The sequence below is a fragment of the Malaclemys terrapin genome, chromosome 1 (genome assembly GCF_027887155.1).
Source record: "Malaclemys terrapin pileata isolate rMalTer1 chromosome 1, rMalTer1.hap1, whole genome shotgun sequence".
Lineage (NCBI taxonomy): Eukaryota > Metazoa > Chordata > Testudines > Emydidae > Malaclemys > Malaclemys terrapin.
Genome location: NC_071505.1, coordinates 66,244,806 through 66,265,792, shown reverse-complemented (window position 1 = coordinate 66,265,792; position 20,987 = coordinate 66,244,806). Strand labels below are relative to the sequence as shown.

Below are 20,987 nucleotides of genomic sequence, written 5' to 3'. Positions count from 1 at the left end.
AAGGATGATGTTGGGAAGGAGAATAAAGGGGAAAAGAGAGAGGCTTTATTTGACTTTAGCCTGAGTAACAAATCTTGCACTTGACTCAATAAATTGTTATAATAGAGAAAAGATATTACTCCATATTTGAATTAAATCCTGTTGTGCACAATTTCATTCCCCCAGGATGAAAATCCATGTACTGAGACGCCGATGGAATCCCAGTGTTAAAAGTTTCTTCTTTGGTTTTCTGTTCTGAATTTTCATTTTGGAAATATCTCTTTCCAGGCATTTTATTTATTGCAGGCAAGAACTCTTTCCCCTCAAATCACCTGTTTTGCTGGAGCATATAAACCTACAAACTGTCGCTACACTTGCAATAGCCAGATTAATAATTGCTCTGGGAAATGAGGATGGGTAGCAGATTCAAAATTGTATACTCCTTAGAGAGCAGGTGCAATACATGATAAACACTGTTGATCAGCAAAGAGTAAATGATTAATTAGTGTTGTCTAACAGTGGATGTTTCAGTCTTTCCTTTTCCAAAGCAAAAGGAGCAGCAGCAGTAACTGAGTAAGAAATAATTTTAAAATGTATGCTAACATTTTGTTATATTGATCTGCCATATGCTAGTACCCACAATGTATATGCTCCATAACGGTACAGTTAGCTTAATCATTTTGTGATTTCCAGCGGATCAGAAAGGTTTGGACTCCAGACATGTTTCTCTTCTATCCCAGTTTATCTAGTCTAGGCAGATTAGACCTATCTAATTCTTCTAATCTAATATGTCTATCCTAATATATGTGCTCTATCATATTTACAGAATACCAGTCACCATAGTAACTAGGCACCAAGATACAGTAATATCAGAGTGGCATAACGATATTAAAAAGGAGCTCTACTCCCACGAGCATTTATTTAGAGATTTGTTTTCTCTCTCTTTTCCCTTTCCTCTACCTCTCCTGTTTTACATATTTCTCTTGGAGCTTTATATTTTCCTGGTTTATACATAATCAAAAACTATTGCCGGCAAATTTTGTGACTGAAAATCCTGTGTCACCGAGAGGGAGATTTCTTTAAGAAAATAGTTCTTTCTTTATCAAGCACAGTTGCAGTTTGATGTCTTGCCCACTGCTAGTTAATCTTGCTCACATAGGTCTATCTGGGAAGGGGGAAGCCATCCTAGGGTACTTAGAGCTGAATGAAAGCTTCTCCCAGATCGACCCTCACGCGTTCTGGGACCTTGAGCAAGTCACTCATCCATACTGATGGCTTTAAATAGAAAGGTGAAATTCTTACATGAAAAATCATTTTCATTCAGTTAAATCAACCAGTTCAATTTGGTTTGGGTAGACCTCTTTAAAGGTCTTACTCAGTTCCAGGTTAGCCTCTCCTATAAAAATGCCAGTTAGTGCCACTCAGAGTGACATTTCCTTTCCTCCTTCCTGCCTTCACCTGCACATAGTATCGACAAAGGAGCAAGGGAGGGGTGAAGTGTTATGTGTGCAGCTCTCCCTCACCACCTTCCATCTGTGAAGGGAGAGATCTACATGCACAGGGCCCCTGTTACATGTGGATTCCTGGGGAATGATCTTTACTTCAATTCTTACTCAGGTAAAATTCCATTGACTTCAAAGGAAGTTTTTCATGGGTAAAGACTTTTTTCAACTAACATTTAACACACTTTCCTTGTACTTTTTCCTTATTAAAAATGCAAATCAATTTCACAGATTATCATCTTGAGGAAAAACAATTAGTAAGATTCATAGAGGTCAATCATTAGTCGAGAACTGTATGTGCTGAGCACAGAACTCATTTGTTTTTGTTTTTCAGGCACTGCAAATGGATGTAAACAAGCTGAATATCACGTTGCTTCGGATATTCCGCCAAGGAGTGGCTGCAGCTTTAGGACTGTTACCACAGCAAATTCATATCAACCGACTCATTGTAAGTACCAAGAATTTTGTGTAAGAAAATTACCAGGTAATTTCAGTTAAATTAGCTTTCCTGCCTTTATGGAAAAGTCCAATAGACTCTGACTGAAAAAAGGTCCCCTTTCTATAGTTTTTTAAACCATTCTATAGACCATAATAGAAAATTATATCCCTGTTATCAAATGGTTTAAAAAACGTATGGAAAGGAATTATCTATTAAATTCTAGCATAATTCCAGAATTATTTATAGAGTAAATTCTATAGAACGCTCTTGGTTTCATCCAGGGATTTTAAAAGAATTGGCCGAGGTGCTCTCTTGATTGGAAATGTTGATTTTTTTTCAATAAATCTTGTAACACTGGGGACGTCACAGAGGTCTGGAGGAAAGCTAATGTTGCACCAATATTTTAAAAGAGTAAACTGGATGATCCAGATTCTAGCCCTGTCAGCCTGACATTGATCCCTGGTAAAATAATGGAATGGCTGATCTGGAACTTGACTAATAAACACTGCAAGGAGAATAATATATTTCAAGCCAGTCAGCACGGGTTTATGGAAAATAGATCCATAGTCAAATTAACTTGATATTTCTGATTAGAATACAAATTGGACTGATAAAGGTTATAGTTTTGATGTACTAGACTTCTGTAAGGCATTATACTTGGTACCCCACAAAATCTTGATCAATAAACTAGAACAATACAAAATGATCTTGGCACACATTAAATGAAATAAGAACTGGTTAAATGAGAGATCTCAAAATGTATTATAAATGGGGAGTCATCATTAAGATGCTGTGTTTCTAGGGAGGTCCCACAGGGATAGGTTCTTTCTTGGCCCTATGCTATTTAACATTTTAATCAGTGACTTGGGCTGAGGGTAAGAGAGACATAAAATTATCACTGATAAAGTTTGCAGACACCACAAAGATTGAGGGAGTGGTAAATAATGAAGAGGACAGTTCACTGATGCAGAGACATCTGGACAGGTTGGTAAACTGGGCACAGGCAAACAATATGCATTTCAATGTAAGGTCATACACCTAGGAGCAAAGGATGAAACCCATAGTTACAGGAAAGGGGACTCTGTGTTGGGAATCAGTGACTCTCTGGAAAAGACTTGACGACCATGATGGATAGTCAGCTTCATATGAGCTCGCAATGTCTCACTGTGGCTAACAGGCCTAATGCGATCCATGGATAGAGCCCCGCGCGGATACAAAATTCATATCCACAAATGCAGATATCCGTGAATATAAATTGGTATCCGTGGAGCTGCAGGGCTCTACCGGGAATTGCAGTGGTGAAAGCAGCAACATATTGGGCTGCCGCTCCCAGGAGCCAGCTCCCCGCACTGGTGGCTCCTCCAGCAAACCACCCCCAGCCCCACCCACTGGGGTGGGCACCAGGCTCACTGGCAGCTGTCCAGGGTCGTGTCAGTATGTGCAAATGGCTCACACGCTTCTGGACAGGAGTCCCTTCCATGCAGCAGTCTGCGTCTCCTGTCTGGGAGCGTGTGAGACCAAGACCAAGGGCAGAGCTGGGGGTGGTATATCCATGTCAGAGAAGCTGCCGCATGGGGCGCTGGCTCCTGGGAGCGGCAGCCCAACGTGCTGTTGGTTTCATTGCTGCAGTTCCTGGTAGAGCCCTTCAGCTCCGTGGATACCAATTTATATCTGCGGATATCCGTATCTGCAGATATAAATTTTGCATCCGTGCAGGGCTCTATCCATGGATGTATAAACACAGGAATATTGAATAATAGGGAGGTTACATTACCTCTCTATCTGGCATTGGTGTAGCCACTACTGGAATATTGTAGTGTCAAGTTCTGTTGTCCACAATCCAAGAAGGATGTTGAAAAATTGGAGAGAGTTAAGAGAAAAACCACAGGTATGATTAAAGGATTGGAAAATATGCCTTATAGCAGTGGTCCCCAAATTTTGAGGGCTGTGCCCACCTTACCCCATCAGCTCTGCTTCCCCCCACAGTGGTGCAGCTGGGCGGGGACATGGACAGGAGTAAGGGGGCTGAGGCTGGGGCCACAGGGATGGGACTGGGGATGGGGACCAAGCTGCAGCTGGGGGCGGGGATAGGAGCAGAGTTGCAACTGGGTCCTGGTGAGGGCCAGCAGCCAGGCCCACGGCCGGGTGCAGCTCCATTCCCGGCCCCACCCCCAGCCTCGGCCCTGGGTGGGAGCAGAGCCACGGCCAGGCCCCCAGCCAGGTGCGGAGCTGCACCGAGGCTGGAATGGGGCCAGACGCAGGGCTGGGAGCCAGGGCCATGGCTGGATGCAGGGCCGTAGCAGAGCTCAGGGCAGGGAGGGGCTGGGTGGCACTCCCTCCCCACCCTCCATGGGGGCTGACCTGGACCCACCATGCCCCCCTAAATGTCCCACAAGCCCCCCTAAGGGGGTGCTCACTACACTTTGGGGACCTCTGCTTTATAGTGAGGGACTCCATCTATTCAGCCTGATAAAGATAAAGTTAAGGTGTGAGTTGATCAGTCTTCAAGTACCTACATGGGGAACAGAAATGTGATAATAAAGGGCTCTTCAGTCTAGCAGACAAAGTTAAAACAAGATCTAATGGCTGGAAGTTGAAGCTAGAAAAACACAGATTAGAAATAATGTGCATATTTTTAATAGTGAGGGTAATTAACCATTGGAATAACTTACCATGAGTTGTGGTGTATTCTGCATCACTGATAATTTTAAAATCAAGATTGGATGTCTGTCTAAAAGATTTACTTTAGTTCAAGCAGCTATAGGACTTGATGCAGGAATTAATACAGGGAGGTTCTATAGTGTGTGTTATGCATGAGGTCAGAATAGACCAGGGGTTCACAAACTGGGGGTCGGGACCCCTCGGGTCGCAAGGTTATTACATGGGGAGTTGTGAGCTGTCAACCTCCACCCCAACCCCACTTTGCCTCCAGCATTTATAATGGTGTTAAATATATAAAAAAGTGTTTTTAATTTATAGGGGGGGGTCGCACTCAGAGGCTGCTATGTGAAAGGGGTAATCAGTATAAACGTTTGAGAGCCACTGGACTAGATGTTTACAGTGGTTCCTTCTGGCCTTAAAATCTATAAATCTGTTAATTTTTAGTCAATTCTATGGTACATTTCCAGAAGGAAGTTTATTCTCATTTTCTTTATACCCCATCCCTTAATTCAAATATACATGTGATTCTTGCTCAGACTATATGTTGGTCTGTCTCTGTTTGTTTATTTCTGATACATTTTTAAGTCATCATCACCATAATATCTGAGTTTTTCAGATACTAATTTAAATGTCTTGTTATTACATTAATATTCCTGCTTTGATAGTGGGCTTCAGCAGCATGTGTTCAGGAATGGTCTTGTAGATCCTAAGGTACCATGTTCACAAAAACTGGTGACATTTTGTTTCTAAGGAGGGAGAATAAGTCATTTAAAAAATAATTGTCTAAATCTGTGATTTTCCATTTAAAACTAGCTAAGATTGTTAATATCTGATGAATGTATAGTATGGAAAGAACTAAACTGTACTTGTGATGGGATTGTCAGGGTGCAACCTGGGACTGTGGGAGCACTGTGCCCCCTTAACTCACTAATATGGGTTGTCTCTCACAATGCCTTACTGGTGACAAGCAGCAAATCCTTCCAGGAGCTGTTGCCACTCAGTACAACTGCATGTGGAGCCCCACACCCAGCCAGACTGAATGAATGATCCCAGAGCTGCTCACGGATCACACAGAGAAAGGCACCAGCCAAACTCCACGAGCTCCAAGCGTTGTATTACCAGATTATATTGTCTTGCACTGCTCAAGACCCTTTCTTGAGCAATGCAAGTTTATGAATTGGTTCACCACTTCATCAATGGGAAGTGGACGTACACCAGCCTTTGTAACCTGAGCAGATTTACCAAGCACTTCAGTGAAAATCACTGGTAAGGATTAACTTTAGAATAAGTTTATTGATTACAAAAGATAGATTTTAAGTGATTATAAGTAAGGCTACGTTTTTAATCACAGGTATTTTTAGTAAAAGTCATGAGCAGGTCACGGGCCATAAACAAAAATTCATGACCCATGACCCGTCCATAACTTATACTATACACCCAACTAAATCTTGGGCAGGGGGACAGCCCGGGAGTGCCGGGGGTGCTTGTGGGGGGGCAGCCCAGGGGGCACAGCGTTGCTCGTGGTGAAACGGTCTGGGGGCACTGTAAGTGCTCGGGGGCAGCAGCCCGGGACCCCTGCTATTGCAGGGGGGGAAGGCACTGATCCACAGCCTGGGACCCCTGCTGGTATTGGTAGGGGGGGGGGTTGGCGGGGCTGGCAGGCTCCCTACCCGGCTCCCCGGAAGCGGTGACATGTCCCTCCCTCAGCTCCTAGCCCCCGCGCATTGTCTCCGCCCAAAATGGCTGGGAACCGCAGCCAATGGGAGCTGCAGGGGTGGTGTCTGCAGGCAGAGGCAATGCGCAGAGCTAGGAGCTGAGAGGGGGGGACATGTTGCTGCTTCTGGGGAGCCCCCCTAAGGTAAGCACTTCCCAGAGCCCTCCCGCTCTCCCCCCCCGCATGCCCCAACCCCCAGCCCTAAGCTCCCTCCCACGTGCACCCAAACTTCTGTTGCGGCTGGGAGGGGGAGAGGGCAGTGGCTCAAGACTGCCCCAGCAGCAGCTGGTGCAGCTGGCCCAGAGGCTGCCCTAGTTCCTCAGGAGGTCCCCGGGCCAGCCGCACCAGCCGCTGCAGAAGTTACAGAGCTCCCGGAAAGTCACAGAATCCATGACTTACGTGACCTCCGTGACAAACTCTCAGCCTTAATTATAAGTGATAGGCAAAAGTCAGAGTAGTTACCAAAGTAAAATAAAAGATCAGCATGCAGTCTAAATTCTCAGTTTTATTAGACTAGACAATATCTGGACTAAGCAGTTTTTCTCACCCTACTGGATACTGCAGGTTAGCTAGTCTTTCATATGCAAGCTCTCCCTGTGAGCCTGGGGACCAGTCTCCTCAGCTCCAGTGTTCTTGTTGGCTTCATAGGCATTGGTGGGGGAAGAGACAGGACAAACCATGTAGCCTCTGTCCTCTATTTTATATCCTCAGTCCATGTGCTTGGAAGATCACAAGTCCAGGCATGTCTGGTGGGCACTGCTGAGTCCCCAGGCTAAGTTGAGCAATTCCCCTGGTGTGGCCTTGTGCAAGTGAGCCATTGAATTGTAATTCCCTTGCTGGACAATAGCAGTTGATGGTTGTTTGACAGCCACTCGCGCATTGGTTACTTCCCTTGTTGTTGTCTCTGGGGAGCTAATACCTGGGCAATTCCCAAACTCACAGCATATTTTAGTGACAACCATACAACGCAATCTCATAATTTCATATGCATTAATGATATACATATTTAGATAGAATGATGGGTTTCAGCAGATCATAACCTTTCCCGTGATACCTTACATGGCATGATTTATATGCAATATCACAGTTTTACACAAATGATGAATATGGGGGTTACAGGGCACTCTCCCAAGGTATAAAGTGTGTCAATACTATACTATGTAAAGTACTTAAAGGTTAATGTTAATGGCTCACAGTAGGAATCTATAACTGTTGTTTTCCACAGGGCATTTCTGCCATTAAACAGAAAAGCCATACAATCTCTGTGTTGCTAGCATTCCATTATTGTTCCAAGTGAGGGTGGCTTTTTTCAGGCGAGATGTGGGCTGAATACCAGTGAAGAGGATTGACAGGTTCAATATAAATGTATTTCCTAGTATGGTAGGATTTTGTATGCCAAAAGGGATCAAAAATACCTTTCAAATAATGTCTTTGTGAGAGGATCACACAAGCTGTACAAAAGGAAAGATCAATAGCAATGCAATGACATTCTTTTCATTTTCTTTAGGAACGTCATTCATGGCAGGGAGTGCTCAATCTTCTTGTCCCCCACATTAACCAAAATGTTAAAGTTATAAGGCATACACAGTGAAAAGTGCAATTAAGAGGAACTTTCCTTATGGGTCCTAAAATACTCTAGCATAACATGCCATGTAGCAGCTCTCCTAATGTGCTCTGAGGAGCCTGGGTAATTGAGAGCATGCTGCTTATTGTGTTTTCCCATTGACTCTGTGGTTTCTTATTTTCTCTTTTAATTTGTGGTTTGAGGGTAGACATATTAACATTTTGCCCTTACACCTAGCTCAAAACACATTAGAAATGTTAATTAATATTAGCCTACTCAACTCCCACTGTGAGGAAGGTATTAATCTACCCATTTTCTATATGGATAAAATGGGGCACAAAGAGGCTATATGATTTGGCCAAGATCACACAGCGAGTCAGTAGTCACAAGCATTAATAGTGTAACTGAAACATCCTTATTCCAATTCTTCTTGTTCTTACAACTAGACAGCAGTTCCCTAGATATGACACTGCTTGTGAGCAAAGCCCTATGTTAACAGAAGGTATAAAGTCCTTTCTGTAAGCAAAGGAGAACCTACCTCAGGGAGGCACTAAAAGGTGGGAAAACCACCTCCTCAGCAAGCTCCCCCTTTCCACAAACCCCATAGAAACCCCTCCATCAGGGCTATAGGGTTCTGACTCTGTGAATGGGACAGGAAAAAGAGGGTGGGAGATCTCTGCTGGAGTCTCTTGCCCCCCAAAACCGGAGAGAGTAATAATCTGTGGTAAATTACACTGGTTCCCCTTCTGCAATCTGGAAACACCCCTGCTCCAGGGGCATCTGTGGTGGTGGAGCTGCTGGCAACCTGGCTCCTGCAAGAGCTATAGGGTCTGGGGCCTAGTAGAAGATGGGAAAGAATGCATGGCAATATGGAGGCAAGGAATCTCCATGAATGTGCTCTTTCATCTGGCTAATCCACAAGATCTATGGGTTTGTGAGGACTGAAGTCCTGTCACATGTGTTCTGGGGGAATGGCGAATTCTGCTTCCAATGAAGAAATCAATGGAAACTATAAAAGTTTATTCTAAGTAGGAGCACAACTCTGTAGGAGAAAATGGTAGCCTCTGTGTATGCTATGGTATATATGGAGCTCAAATTTAAGCTAATCATCCTTAAAGTGTCCCATTAAATCTGATGTCTGTGAAGTTACACTTCTGAATGTAATGGCTCAGACTTTAAATATAGCAAGGTCATATTTGTTTCTTCATAACATTGAAGGTAGTGAAGTAGGATGAGTATACTTCCTGAAAAAAACTCAAGATTATTCCAGTTTTAATTAATTTATCCCCACCCTGTAACAATAAATTGCAAGAAACACAAGCAGGCTTTTCTATGGAGTCAACACAACGTCCAGGCAGTTTTTCAGGGTCCTGTCACATTGCTGTGGCATCTAATAGCATGACATTGCAATGAGAATATTGTGCCTCATCACAAAAAGTTGCAATATGTTGACATTGGATTGCAAAGTAACAACAAAACACCAACATGTCATGATAAAAAGCAGTTTCGCTGAAGGACAAACATCTAAAGATGGTGACTTTAAGGTGAGGATAATCTAATAAGGAGTGAGAGAGAAAAAACACAGCATATACTATATTTCTTATCATCCATCCTGTGAAGTTTAAATTGCTGGAAATGGAGTGTGAGTAGAGAAAGAGAGTAAGCGAGCAGTTGCAATCCTCCTTATGTTATATTTTTCATTTTTTAAAATATGATTAAAATTTGTGGCTGGCAGGAATGATTCCGAATCAAATATTTTTATATGATTTGTGTTATCTAGGGGAAGAAGAACTGTGTTGAGCTGTTCGTGTCTCCAATAAATCGAAAACCAGGAATTTCTGACGCGCTTCCATCTGAAGAGGTGTTGCGTTCACTTAATATCAATGTTCTGCATCAAAGTTTATCCCAGTTTGGAATTACAGAAGTTTCCCCAGAGGTAGGTTATCATGTGTATAACATATTAGAGTTTACTGTAAATTAGTCAACTCTAAATATAATTATTAAGGCCTGTGTTAGTTCTTAGGCTAAGGTACTGATATTGAGGAGAATGTATGGCTAATAAAAGTTGTTTTTATTATTATTGCAAGGCAATAATAAAAAATAATCCTGTTTAATTATTTAAAGAAAGCTTGAATGGATCATATAATCACTCGGGCTATGACTACACTACAGCTTATGTCAGCATAACTTATGTTGCTCGGGGGTATGAAGAACTACACACCCCAAGCGATATAAATTACACCAACATAAGCACTCGTGTGCTCAGCACTATGTTGGTGGGAGAGCTTATCCTACTGACATAGCGTCTGCCACTCGCAGAGGTGGTTTTATTATGCTGATGGGAGAGCTCTCTCCTGTCGGCATAGAACATCTTCACCAGACGTGCTGGAGCGGCACAGCTGTATTGGTACAGCTGCGCCACTGCACCACTGTATGTATAGACATGGCCTAAGAAACTTTGGTCTTTTATATGTGAGTTGGCTGGTCTGAAGACTTCTATGAAGACACAAATAGAATTCAGATTTCATGATAATTCTCCACTTCAAGGTTGTCCAACCTCCCACTTGGTCGATACAGGGTTAAACTGTGCCTTGAATGGCTTTGGCAAATTGTATTTGTTTATTTTATCTATTGCTGACTTTGTTTTCTGGGAGAGTGAGAGATTTGAAAGTTTGCCCACTTTATTTTTTTTACCTAGCCCAAAAAAGAGAGAGCCCTTAAAACGTCTTGTTATTTTTTATTACTACTTTTATTTTTAAAGATAATCTGTTTCAAAACAGGACCAGCACTGCCACATTGGCAGTGCTCTGCAGACATTGCGTTTGGACATATGTTTGACTTTGGGTTTACCTCGTGACACCAAAGGAAATAATAATTAAAGAAAAAAGGAAAGGAAGCCATTGAGTTCTCACAAACACATCAGGCTATAATCAAATCACTTTGGATCTTGTTTGGTGCTTGGAAGCCCATAATTACACATAAAGCCCCTTGAACTCTGTGTGAGGTCAATTTCATGAAAAATCTCAAAACAGTTAATCAAAAACAGATTTTCCTGTGCAAATTTCCATTTTGATGAGAGAGCAGTTTTTGGTCAAAAAAAAAACATTCTGAACAGAAAACTTTGAACAGTTCCAGTCCCCCCTCCCCTCCCCAGTCCTGTTGATTCCTATGCCAAGCAAAGGATCAGGGCCTTTATGTCCAGGCCTGTGTGTGAGCCATTGATGAGCGCATAATGAGTGCTACACTAGCCTACATAGTTGCTGCACTGCTGTTTTTCTACCTTATTTTAAAGTTCTAATTCAGTGTAAAGTGCTGCGATATATTTTCAGTATGAAAAGTGCAATATAAAAACCAAGTTATAATGAGCAAAGTCGTATGTGTTTCCTACAGCAGGTAAACTATGGAAACGAAAGGGTTTTCACGGTGCAGATACTGAGGTTATAGGACATTGAGTTATAGTATCACAAAGTGAAGCTAAGCAGTCCTGTCCTAATGTCAGATCTGTTCATTACACCTCCAATCAGCCACCTGGCCTGCAGCCCTAAAATACTTTTTTTAAATGAAAATTTACTTTAGTGCTGAAGTGTATGAATTTGAGAGATATGATTATCTGTTCCAAATACTTCAATTACAAATAACAGTTCAAATAGACATGGGAAGAAAACATATGTGAATAACTCCTTATGGATGGAGAAATGATTTCAAGCTAGGAGGGACTGTCTGAAAAAACAAAGTGCTGACTTTGAAATCTCACCTATGTTACATGCAATAGTAAATTGTCATTCCTCAGTTTCAATAGTCTAAAACTACTAGGTATTTGAATTCTCTTTCTGTCAATCAGATAAATGTAGCTAATACAAAGTTAAAGGTTTCATGGAGTTTTCTCTAGAATTCTTCATACAAAATAGCTCATAAAGTCAGGTGGGTTTAATGCTATTGGGAAGACAAGAGCATTATTTGAATGTCTTTATTCCATTTTTAACAGATTACATAAATAAGGCCCTGATCCTACAATGACTTATGCACACACTTATCTTTACATGTGCAATTAGTTCCACTGACTTCAGTGGAACTACTCATGTGTAACTCTTTGTAGAAATCAAGGCCTAAAAGACAGCTACATTTAATCTTCACCTCCCAGCCATGTTAACTGACCAATTTTTCACGTATCCCTAAATCCACACAAAGAACAAATGTTTGCAGGGCAGAGGCAATAAGGGGCTATAACCCAGAGTCACACCAATTTCTGTGGTCTCCAGGCTCTACTCATGCTCCTTACTGACTACAGCCAGTGTGTTGGAAGCATCTTTTGAGAATGGGCAACTTTCTGCCCATGCCTTGGACAGAGTGCTACTGGTCAAGTGCTTCTCCTCTCCCACCTCTCTCCATTACCAGAGGTCAGGTGTTCATTTCCTTTGTCCCTGAGAATAGTCCACAAGAGGTGCCTTAATAACAGCTTAGGTCCAAAGTTATTGTAGAGAAAAAAACATTTATAAAAAACCAAGGGCTTGTCTGCCCACTAGCTTGCACCAATTTAGATAAACCAGATATATCTATCTCATGCAACTGGAAGGGACCCTGAAAGGTCATTGAGTCCAGCCTCCTGTCTTCACTAGCAGGACCAAGTACTGATTTTGCCCCAGATCCCTAAATGGCCCTCTCAAGGATTGAACTCACAACCCTGGATTTAGCAGGCCAATGCTCAAACTACTGAGCTATCCTACTCCTACTCCTACTCCTACATAGACATTCTTAAATCCATTTAGAAATAGTTTATATCAATTTAGCTTAAATTGATTCCAACTAAATTGGTGCAAGTTTGTGTGTAGACAAGCCCCGTGAGAAAATCAAAGCATTGCATTATACCTAGACTGAGGCCTGGGGAACCGCCACTTAGCTAGTGACATATGTTACGGTTCCAGTTCATTTAATCAGCACACCTTTGAATCTTTACGTTTCAATTCTGTCTCTGCTGACAGGCCTTTTTTTTTCTTACCATCTCTGACTTTCTGCTCTCAATAAGGAGGACTGTACCAGAAAAGCTTTTGTCTCTAGGAACTTAACAACTAAGCTGTTTTAGATTAACTTAATTGTTTATAACTCCGTCTTATAAGTTTTCCTGGACCTCGGAACAAATAGTCCTGAACAACTGACACTGTCTCACAAATTATTTTTTTATCATAGACACAAGTGACTCAGCTACAATAGTCCAGAACCCCTGCTATCATAATTATAGAAGAGTTTAAGTGAGAGTTCTGCTGTCCATCCTACTCTACATTAGAATCAAGGAAACAGACTTCTTTTGTTAGGCTAACGTAATATTTCAGTGTTCCAAAATGGCATGTCAGTCAGTGTTAGAGTTGTGGTGTGTAATTTTTGCCTTTTTATAGACAATTACCTAACATTTCAAAATGGTTTAGATCTGACTTTGAGAAAAACAAAATTAGGAGAAAATGTGCACTGCATTTGTAATGGAGAAGAATTATAGTAGATTCAACTACTTATATAATAAGTTCTACCATTAAAAAAAAAAAGCTCTACTGTTCCACTAATGTACTAAAAATAAAGTAATTAAAGTCCCTCGGCCAGTAGTTCAAAAATTATGTTAGCTAGTCAACTCTCTAGTTTATTTGATTTTTAGATGGGGAGGTACAGGGCAGCATTTATTTACTTATGAAAGGGCAGCTCAGCTGATGCTCAATGAGCTCCTAGCTTTTAATCCAGTTTTCCACGTGGGATGTCTGAAACACAGGAAGGTTGTCAGGTAACCTCCCCAAGGTCAAACAGTTAGTTTATAGCTTATGGGCCAATGCTGCAGCTGCTCTGAACACGGAATTCCCATGGCTGTCAATGGGAGTTCAAACTGCAGGGCAGTTGCAGTGTTGGACCTTAAGCCATTATGAAGACCCAGGCCTATCCTGTAAATAACCTCCTTACTGCATTGAGGTAACTGAATTGCATGAAACACTACAAAACCAATAGTGAAAGCAGTGAACTTCTTGTTGTTTAAATAAGGTTAGGAACAATTTCAGCAGAAATAATTGGCCAGTATGCCAGAAACGCTTACATTTTTTGAATGGCTCAGTGCAAGAAGGTGATTTAGAATTTGTTTTCAGCCTGTGGACACATATAGAGCCCTTAGAGCCAAGTTGTGAAACCAAGTGCTCACATTGCTGAGCAGTTTCCCACCCAAGTACTCTCATTGATTTTAGTGGGTGGACTGTGTGAGTTTCATTTTGCCATCTGGCCTCCAGTGCTGTGACAGACTCGCATCTCAACAAAAGAATATTCTTGTTAAGGAGCTTTTCTAATTATAAGTCAATACATAGTAATTACAAAAAAAATAAGCACCCCTAAATTAACCATCCGATCAAATACATATCTGTGTGTGCTATATTCTATAAAGCTACATTCTGTGAATTACACAGACGAGGCACTGAATGTTTCTGTCCTTCTCTACAACTAGAGGGAAGCAAATCTGTGTTGAATCAAAACAGCAGTGGCTGCTCTCACTTATGTGTCCCTCTATCCCTGGAGTCCATGTTGCTGTCAGTGCATACAAACTCCTCTGCTTGAATTCTACCTGAGTAGGGCTTTCCCTGTTTGGGAGGGCTCTAGGTCAAAGGGGTTTTTGCAGGTGTGTAGCATTGCTCAGTATTGCAAGGTCCCAGGAGACCTGGCAGATTTCAGAGCATGAGTTACCCATGCTTCTGCTAGCATACCCAATGACAACATAGCTCCAAACCATGCCCAGGGATCAGCACGGAGCAGAAGGCCCTCTTGAGTTTGCAGACCACACACCCACCCCCTCTGTGAGACTCCTGAACTTTTCCCTCTGTGGTGATCAGGTGACTCCAAGTCTATAAAGTCAACCTCATGGAATATTTGCTTTAGGGATTCCTGTGTCTTCATTAGGGGCATGTCTATACTTGCGGCAGTGTATAGAGTACACACACTGCATGCCCAGCTGGTATAGATATAAATAGCTGTGTAGACGGAGAGGCACTGCTTAGGCAAGAAGAGAAGAAACACACCTGAACCCCCAGGGTATGTACCCTACACAGTTCTCTGTGGGTATGCCTACACTGCAATTAAACACCTGTGGCTGGCCCATGTCAGCTGACTCAGTCTCCCAGGGCTCAGGCTAAAGGGCTGTTTAATTGCAGTGCAGACATTTGGGCTTGGACTAGAGCCTGGGTTCTCATAGACTCATAGACTTTAAGGTCAGAAGGGACCATTATGATCATCTGGTCTGACCCCCTGCATGCTGCAGGCCATAAAACTGTCCCTACCCCTTCCCTGGACTCTGCTGTTGAAGTCCCCAATCCTGTTTTAGGTGACTTCAATTGGCAGAGACCCTCCTGCTAGAGATCCCTGCCCCATGCTGCGGAGGAAGGCGAAAAACCTCCAGAGGCTCAGCCAAACTGCCCTGGAGGAAAATTCCTTCCCGACCCCAAATATGGCGATCAGTAAGACCCCGAGCATATAGGCAACAGTCTCCAGCCTGACCCCTGTCAGCCATTATACTATTTACCTACCATTGCTTGGTTTTCCTTGACTACTATGTTTTACCATTAAACCATTCCCTCCATAAATTTATCTAACTTAATCTTAAAACCAGACAGGTCCGTCGCCCCCACCGTTTCCCTCAGAAGGCCGTTCCAATATTTCACCCCTCTGACGGTCAGAAACCTTCGTCTAATTTCAAGCCTGAACTTCCCCACGGCCAGTTTATATCCATTCGTTCTCGTATCCACATTAGTACTAAGCTGGAATAATTCTTCTCCCTCCCTTGTATTAATCCCTCTAATATATTTAAAGATAGCAATCATATCCCCCCTCAGCCTTCGCTTTGTCAGACTAAACAACCCAAGCTCCTCTAGTCTCTTTTCATACGACAGGTTTTCCATTCCTCTGATCATCCTAGTGGCCCTTCTCTGCACCCGTTCCAGTTTGAGTTCATCTTTTTTAAACATGGGTTCTGGGGTTGCAGGATCCCAGAGCCCTAAACATCTGCACCGCAGTTAAACTAGGGTTACCATACGTCCGGATTTTCCCGGACATGTCCGGCTTTTGGGGGCTCAAATCCCCGTCCGGGGGGAAATCCCCAAAAGCCGGGCATGTCCGGGAAAATCGGGAGGCTCGGCCGGGGCCTCTTTGTGCGGGGCCGGGGGCATGGTGCCGGGCCGGGCCCGCGGGGCCGGGAGCCGGCCCGCGGGGCTGGGAGCTGGGAGCCAGCCCGCGGGGCTGGGAGCCGGGAGCCGCCGGCCCGCGGGGCGGGGAGCCGGGCCGGGGTCGGGGAGCCGGGAGCCGGCCCGCGGCGCTGGAAGCCGGGAGCCGGCCCGCGGTTGGGGAGCCGGCCCGCGGGGCTGGGAGCCGGCCCGGGGTCGGGGAGCCGAGAGCCGGGAGCCGGCCCGCGGGGCTGGGAGCCGGGAGCTGCCGGCCCGCGGGGCGGGGAGCCGGGCCGGGGTCGGGGAGCCGGGAGCCGGCCCGCGGCGCTGGAAGCCGGGAGCCGGCCCGCGGTCGGGGAGCCGGCCCGCAGGGCTGGGAGCCGGGCCGGGGAGCTGGGAGCCGGGCCGGGGTCGGGGAGCCGGGAGCCGGGAGCCGGCCCGCGGGGCTGGGAGCCGGGCCAGGCCCGCGGGGCTGGGAGCCGGGAGCCGCCGGCCCGCGGGGCGGGGAGCCGGGCCGGGGTCGGGGAGCCGGGAGCCGGCCCGCGGCGCTGGAAGCCGGGAGCCGGCCCGCAGTTGGGGAGCCGGCCCGCGGGGCTGGGAGCCGGCCCGGGGTCGGGGAGCCGGGAGCCGGGCCGGGGTCGGGGAGCCGAGAGCCGGGAGCCGGCCCGCGGGGCTGGGAGCCGGGAGCCGCCGGCCCGCGGGGCGGGGAGCCGGGCCGGGGTCGGGGAGCCGGGAGCCGGCCCGCGGCGCTGGAAGCCGGGAGCCGGCCCGCGGTCGGGGAGCCGGCCCGCAGGGCTGGGAGCCGGGCCGGGGAGCTGGGAGCCGGGCCGGGGTCGGGGAGCCGGGAGCCGGGAGCCGGCCCGCGGGGCTGGGAGCCGGGAGCCGCCGGCCCGCGGGGCGGGGAGCCGGGCCGGGGTCGGGGAGCCGGGAGCCGGCCCGCGGCGCTGGAAGCCGGGAGCCGGCCCGCGGTTGGGGAGCCGGCCCGCGGGGCTGGGAGCCGGCCCGGGGTCGGGGAGCCGGGCCGGGGTCGGGGAGCCGAGAGCCGGGAGCCGGCCCGCGGGGCTGGGAGCCGGGCCGGGGTCGGGGAGCTGGGAGCCGGCCCGCGGCGCTGGGAGCCGGGCCGGGGTCGGGGGGCTGGGAGCCAGGAGCCGGCCCGGGGGGCTGGGAGCCGGGGGTGGTCGGCCAGGGCCCGAGCCGACCCAGGCTGGAGCCGCCGGGGGCCAGCCTGGGCCGCGCCTCCTCCCCCCCACACTCCCCCTTACCTGCTTCAGGCTTCAAGCAGGGGAGGGGGCGGAGACTTTGGGAGGGGGCGGAGTTGGGGCGTGGGCGGGGTTGGGGGCGGGGCCGGGGCCCCCGGGAGTGTCCTCCATTAGGAGGCACAAAATATGGTAACCCTAGTTAAACAGCCCCTTAGCCCAAGCCCCTGGAGCTTGAGTCAGCTGACACAGGCCAGCCGCACAGCGCTTCCCATGTCTATACTGCTATTTTTCAGCAGTGTACTATCCCCCTGCCTCCCAGCACAGCTGATGCCTTTCCCTGCCGCAGTGAAAGCCTCCAGTAGCAGGGAAAGGCTCTGACAAGAGGGAGGTGGCAGGGAAATGCTCCAGAAGCTCTCCACTGCCAGAACCTTTCCCCGCTATCTTCCCCCTGCTGGAGCTTTTCACAACCACATGTAGCTACACACTGCAGTAAGTGTGGATGGAGCTTCCCCTTCACTGAGGCGAGTGGCTACACGTATCCTACATGGTGCACAAGTGTAGACAAAGCCTAGGAAAGAAAGTTTGTTCTTAACTCAAGTTGATTAAATTGAGGAAACTCATAGTGAAGACAAGGCAATTTTTAGTTTTCACATGAATTAGTATAAATTACAGATTAGGCTCCCTACAGGGCTTTTCTATGAAAGGGGAACATAGAGACTTTGGAAATGCATATTGAAAACCTGATTTAAATACCTTCTTTTCTCTCAACTTGACAATTTTATTCAAGAAATACAATAAAGAAATAGACTGAAATTAGGAGTGTGACTTTCTGTAGTTATATGTACAACTTAATTTCTTTCAAGTCTATTTATATGTAATCTTTTTCCCTTTGAAACACACAAGTGAAGATTGCATTTGCTGCAAGTATATACATCATATTCTGAATAATGTGTTACAGTTGGACTGAGAATTCTATTAGAACCAAGTTTCAATTAAGCTTTTTTCCATTTGAAAATGTAGCCAAAATCTTATAATTTGATATTCCAACCAGGCTCTCACTGCAATAAAGACAGAATAAACATTGTTTTTTATTTTACATTCCCCAACAGCTCTGCATTTTTCAGCGTACAGAGCTGCTTTAAAAATGTAATATCATTGGGAGTCCCTAAAGTTAGGAGATTGCTTTAAGTACAATCAGAATTTAATATGGGGGGAGAGGTTGTTTTGGGTTTTTCTTTAGGTTAGAATGTCAGGGCTTTTCAGCTTATTAATACATCACGAGATTTTCTTTGCACCTGTTTTCACTTCTGTGTAAGGTGTAGATAGTACGTAGGCTAGTGTGTAGGTGTTGTGGGAGGAGACGCAGCAAAATGAGACAGCAAGAGCAATTTCCTCAGTACACATATGAGTACTACCCTCTTACCTGATGGGCCAGGTAGTTTCCAAGAAAGAATGAGTCTTGTTTACTTAGCTTAAGACCAGTCCATTGCATCTGTTGGAAGCTTACTTCAATAGTCACTAAGAAGATCTTAAATCATCTTTGGGTGTGTTAGGATTATTCTGGCAAACACATATAGTTCAGCCGGTTTGCTTATTTTAGGTAGTTATGGAACTGGCAGCGGTCAGAGCCATATACTACAGAATGTGTACTATAACAAATCTGAAATAATGCATAGTGCCTGATAAGAACTCTTTAATCTGCACAGGCTACTGTAGAATTACAACCTCTTTTTTTTTTTTTTTTTTTTTGGTAATAAAGAAAAATGTTTTGCAAGGCCAGCATGAAGCAGACAAAATCTGGAGCAAAGAAGGATTTTATGCAGTAGTCATATTTCTCAGCATCTTTGTCATTGTTGCAACATGTTTAATGGTAAGTCTGTTGCTTTACCTTCTTTCTGTTTTCATTTATTTATTGCTTACATCAGCGTGAAAGACAGAGTCCTGCCTCCTTTATTTCAAGAGGGTTTTCATAAAATAGTCAGAAGCTCAGCCTCTAAGTAGCAGTGAGTAACTCTGATAGTGTTGGGAGGCCAAAGCCTGATGAGTACTAGAAATACTTATTATGTTTAGAATGTTTTATGTCTGATATAAAATATCACTAATGGTAAGCTTCAGAAATAATGGATATTTAACCATTCACAATAACCATGCAGTAATTAAATTGAAGGCTTCTAGTAACATGACAATCCATGAGAGTGAAGCCTAAGTGAGTGGTTTATGGAGGTCACAGGAGCCCTCAATGTCACTACAGATTTCTAGTGTATTTTATTTCTTATATTATGTGGTAATAAAAAACACAACATTGACATAATACGTTTTATACATGGTAATATGGTATTAGCACTGTGTAACAATATAATTACAATAAAATATGAATTTGACATTGAAAATATGGATGTTACCACTATTCAAAAATGTAGTTAGGGATAAGTGTGTTATTTAACTGCTCTTTTAACATGACGTCTAACATGTGATGCAGTATATGTCTGGTGGTCAGGTGTCTAGCCACTGGGTGTCCAGGGAACATCCTTGCCAATGAATGAAGCGCAAAAAAATGTAAAGGGCCCTGAGTGCATTTTGACACTGGAGGTATTAAAGGGACACTCTGAAATCTTTTTTAATTTGATTTTGTTAAAAAAAAGGAAACTGTCAGTTATAGCTTCAGAATCTGAATCATTCCCACACTGTTAGGGCATGAGGAAGGTTCCACCGTCCCTGGGACTCCAAGGCCATTCTTTGCATGTGCTCTATGATGTTAAATTCCATAAGTTTTCTCTCTCTGAGTAGTGTTCAGTGGAGGGATTCTTTTGGTTTGCCCCACTTTCATGTTCCTCCAGCTGCTCAAGAATGTGTTCATTCTTAACACATGTCCCAAATATTTCCATCTTCTTTTCTGGATAACTTTACAGATAAGGAATTGTTGAACTCTGATGAATCTTGGCACTATTCATTCCATTGAATACCTAATACTTTTCAAACAGACTTGCTTTCAAGGGCATTTAGATGTCTGTCTATATACCTTTGGATCTGAAGCTTTTACATCCATATGTTAAGATGGAAATAATATTTCAGATGAAGATTTGTTGTTCGGTCTGTAAATTATAGATTTTTGATGACAAAATCTTACTTAAGCTGGTAAAGCCTCTCTGAAGTTGGGGGGGGATGGAGTTCTTGTTTTTTTCCCACCTGACAAACATTAATTCTCCCTCTTCCCCTCCTCACCCCTCATTTCTTATGGAGAATAAGACACATCGCATCATCAAAGATGAAACTCTGGAAACAGGATGTGATAACTTTTTCTGTCTCTGCTGCCTAGCTGTTCACTTTGTGGAAGCAGAATACAACACCTTGGACACCTATTCCGCCTTCCTCCTTTTATCTACATAATCTCTGAGCGCATAAGCATACATTTAACACACATAAAATCACAAATTCTGCAGGCTACAACATGTTGGTCCTGTAATGGGGTACCCAAAATGGCTATATTGGAATTATAGTGCAGCTGCATATTTATCCCTAAATGCTTATTCCTAGGAGTGTCAAAGGTGCTGTTGGCCAAATCTGGATCTAGATTACTTGGAAGTGTCTCTTAAAATGTGAAGTGGAAACTGATTAGATGGGTGCACAATAATGGTTAGTGCAAGCTAGTTGAATTGTCTATGTTAATCCTTTGTTCTATAGAATTAGTATGGAAATTATAAAACTGTACAGCTTTTTCTCTTAATTGGGTTTTACAAATCATGATATTTAACTACACA

General features: G+C 44.6%; 1 protein-coding gene across 4 annotated transcripts in view; it reads left to right on the top strand.

Annotated features, from left to right (window-relative positions):
• PTPRR (protein tyrosine phosphatase receptor type R) overlaps positions 1-20,987 on the top strand; it is a 214,768-nt gene that overhangs the window by 94,676 nt on the left and 99,105 nt on the right. Inside the window, exons 1-4 of one of the 4 annotated variants that reach the window (XM_054026441.1) lie at positions 498-552; positions 1,816-1,929; positions 9,640-9,795; positions 18,989-19,099. In XM_054026441.1, the coding sequence (XP_053882416.1) occupies positions 1,825-1,929; positions 9,640-9,795; positions 18,989-19,099 (372 nt within the window). In that variant the 5' untranslated portion in view covers positions 498-552; positions 1,816-1,824. Of the gene's footprint in view, positions 1-497; positions 573-1,510; positions 1,597-1,815; positions 1,930-9,639; positions 9,796-18,988; positions 19,100-20,987 lie in introns of those variants that run through there. The other 3 variants (XM_054026449.1, XM_054026433.1, XM_054026423.1) reach the window with 3 other exon arrangements.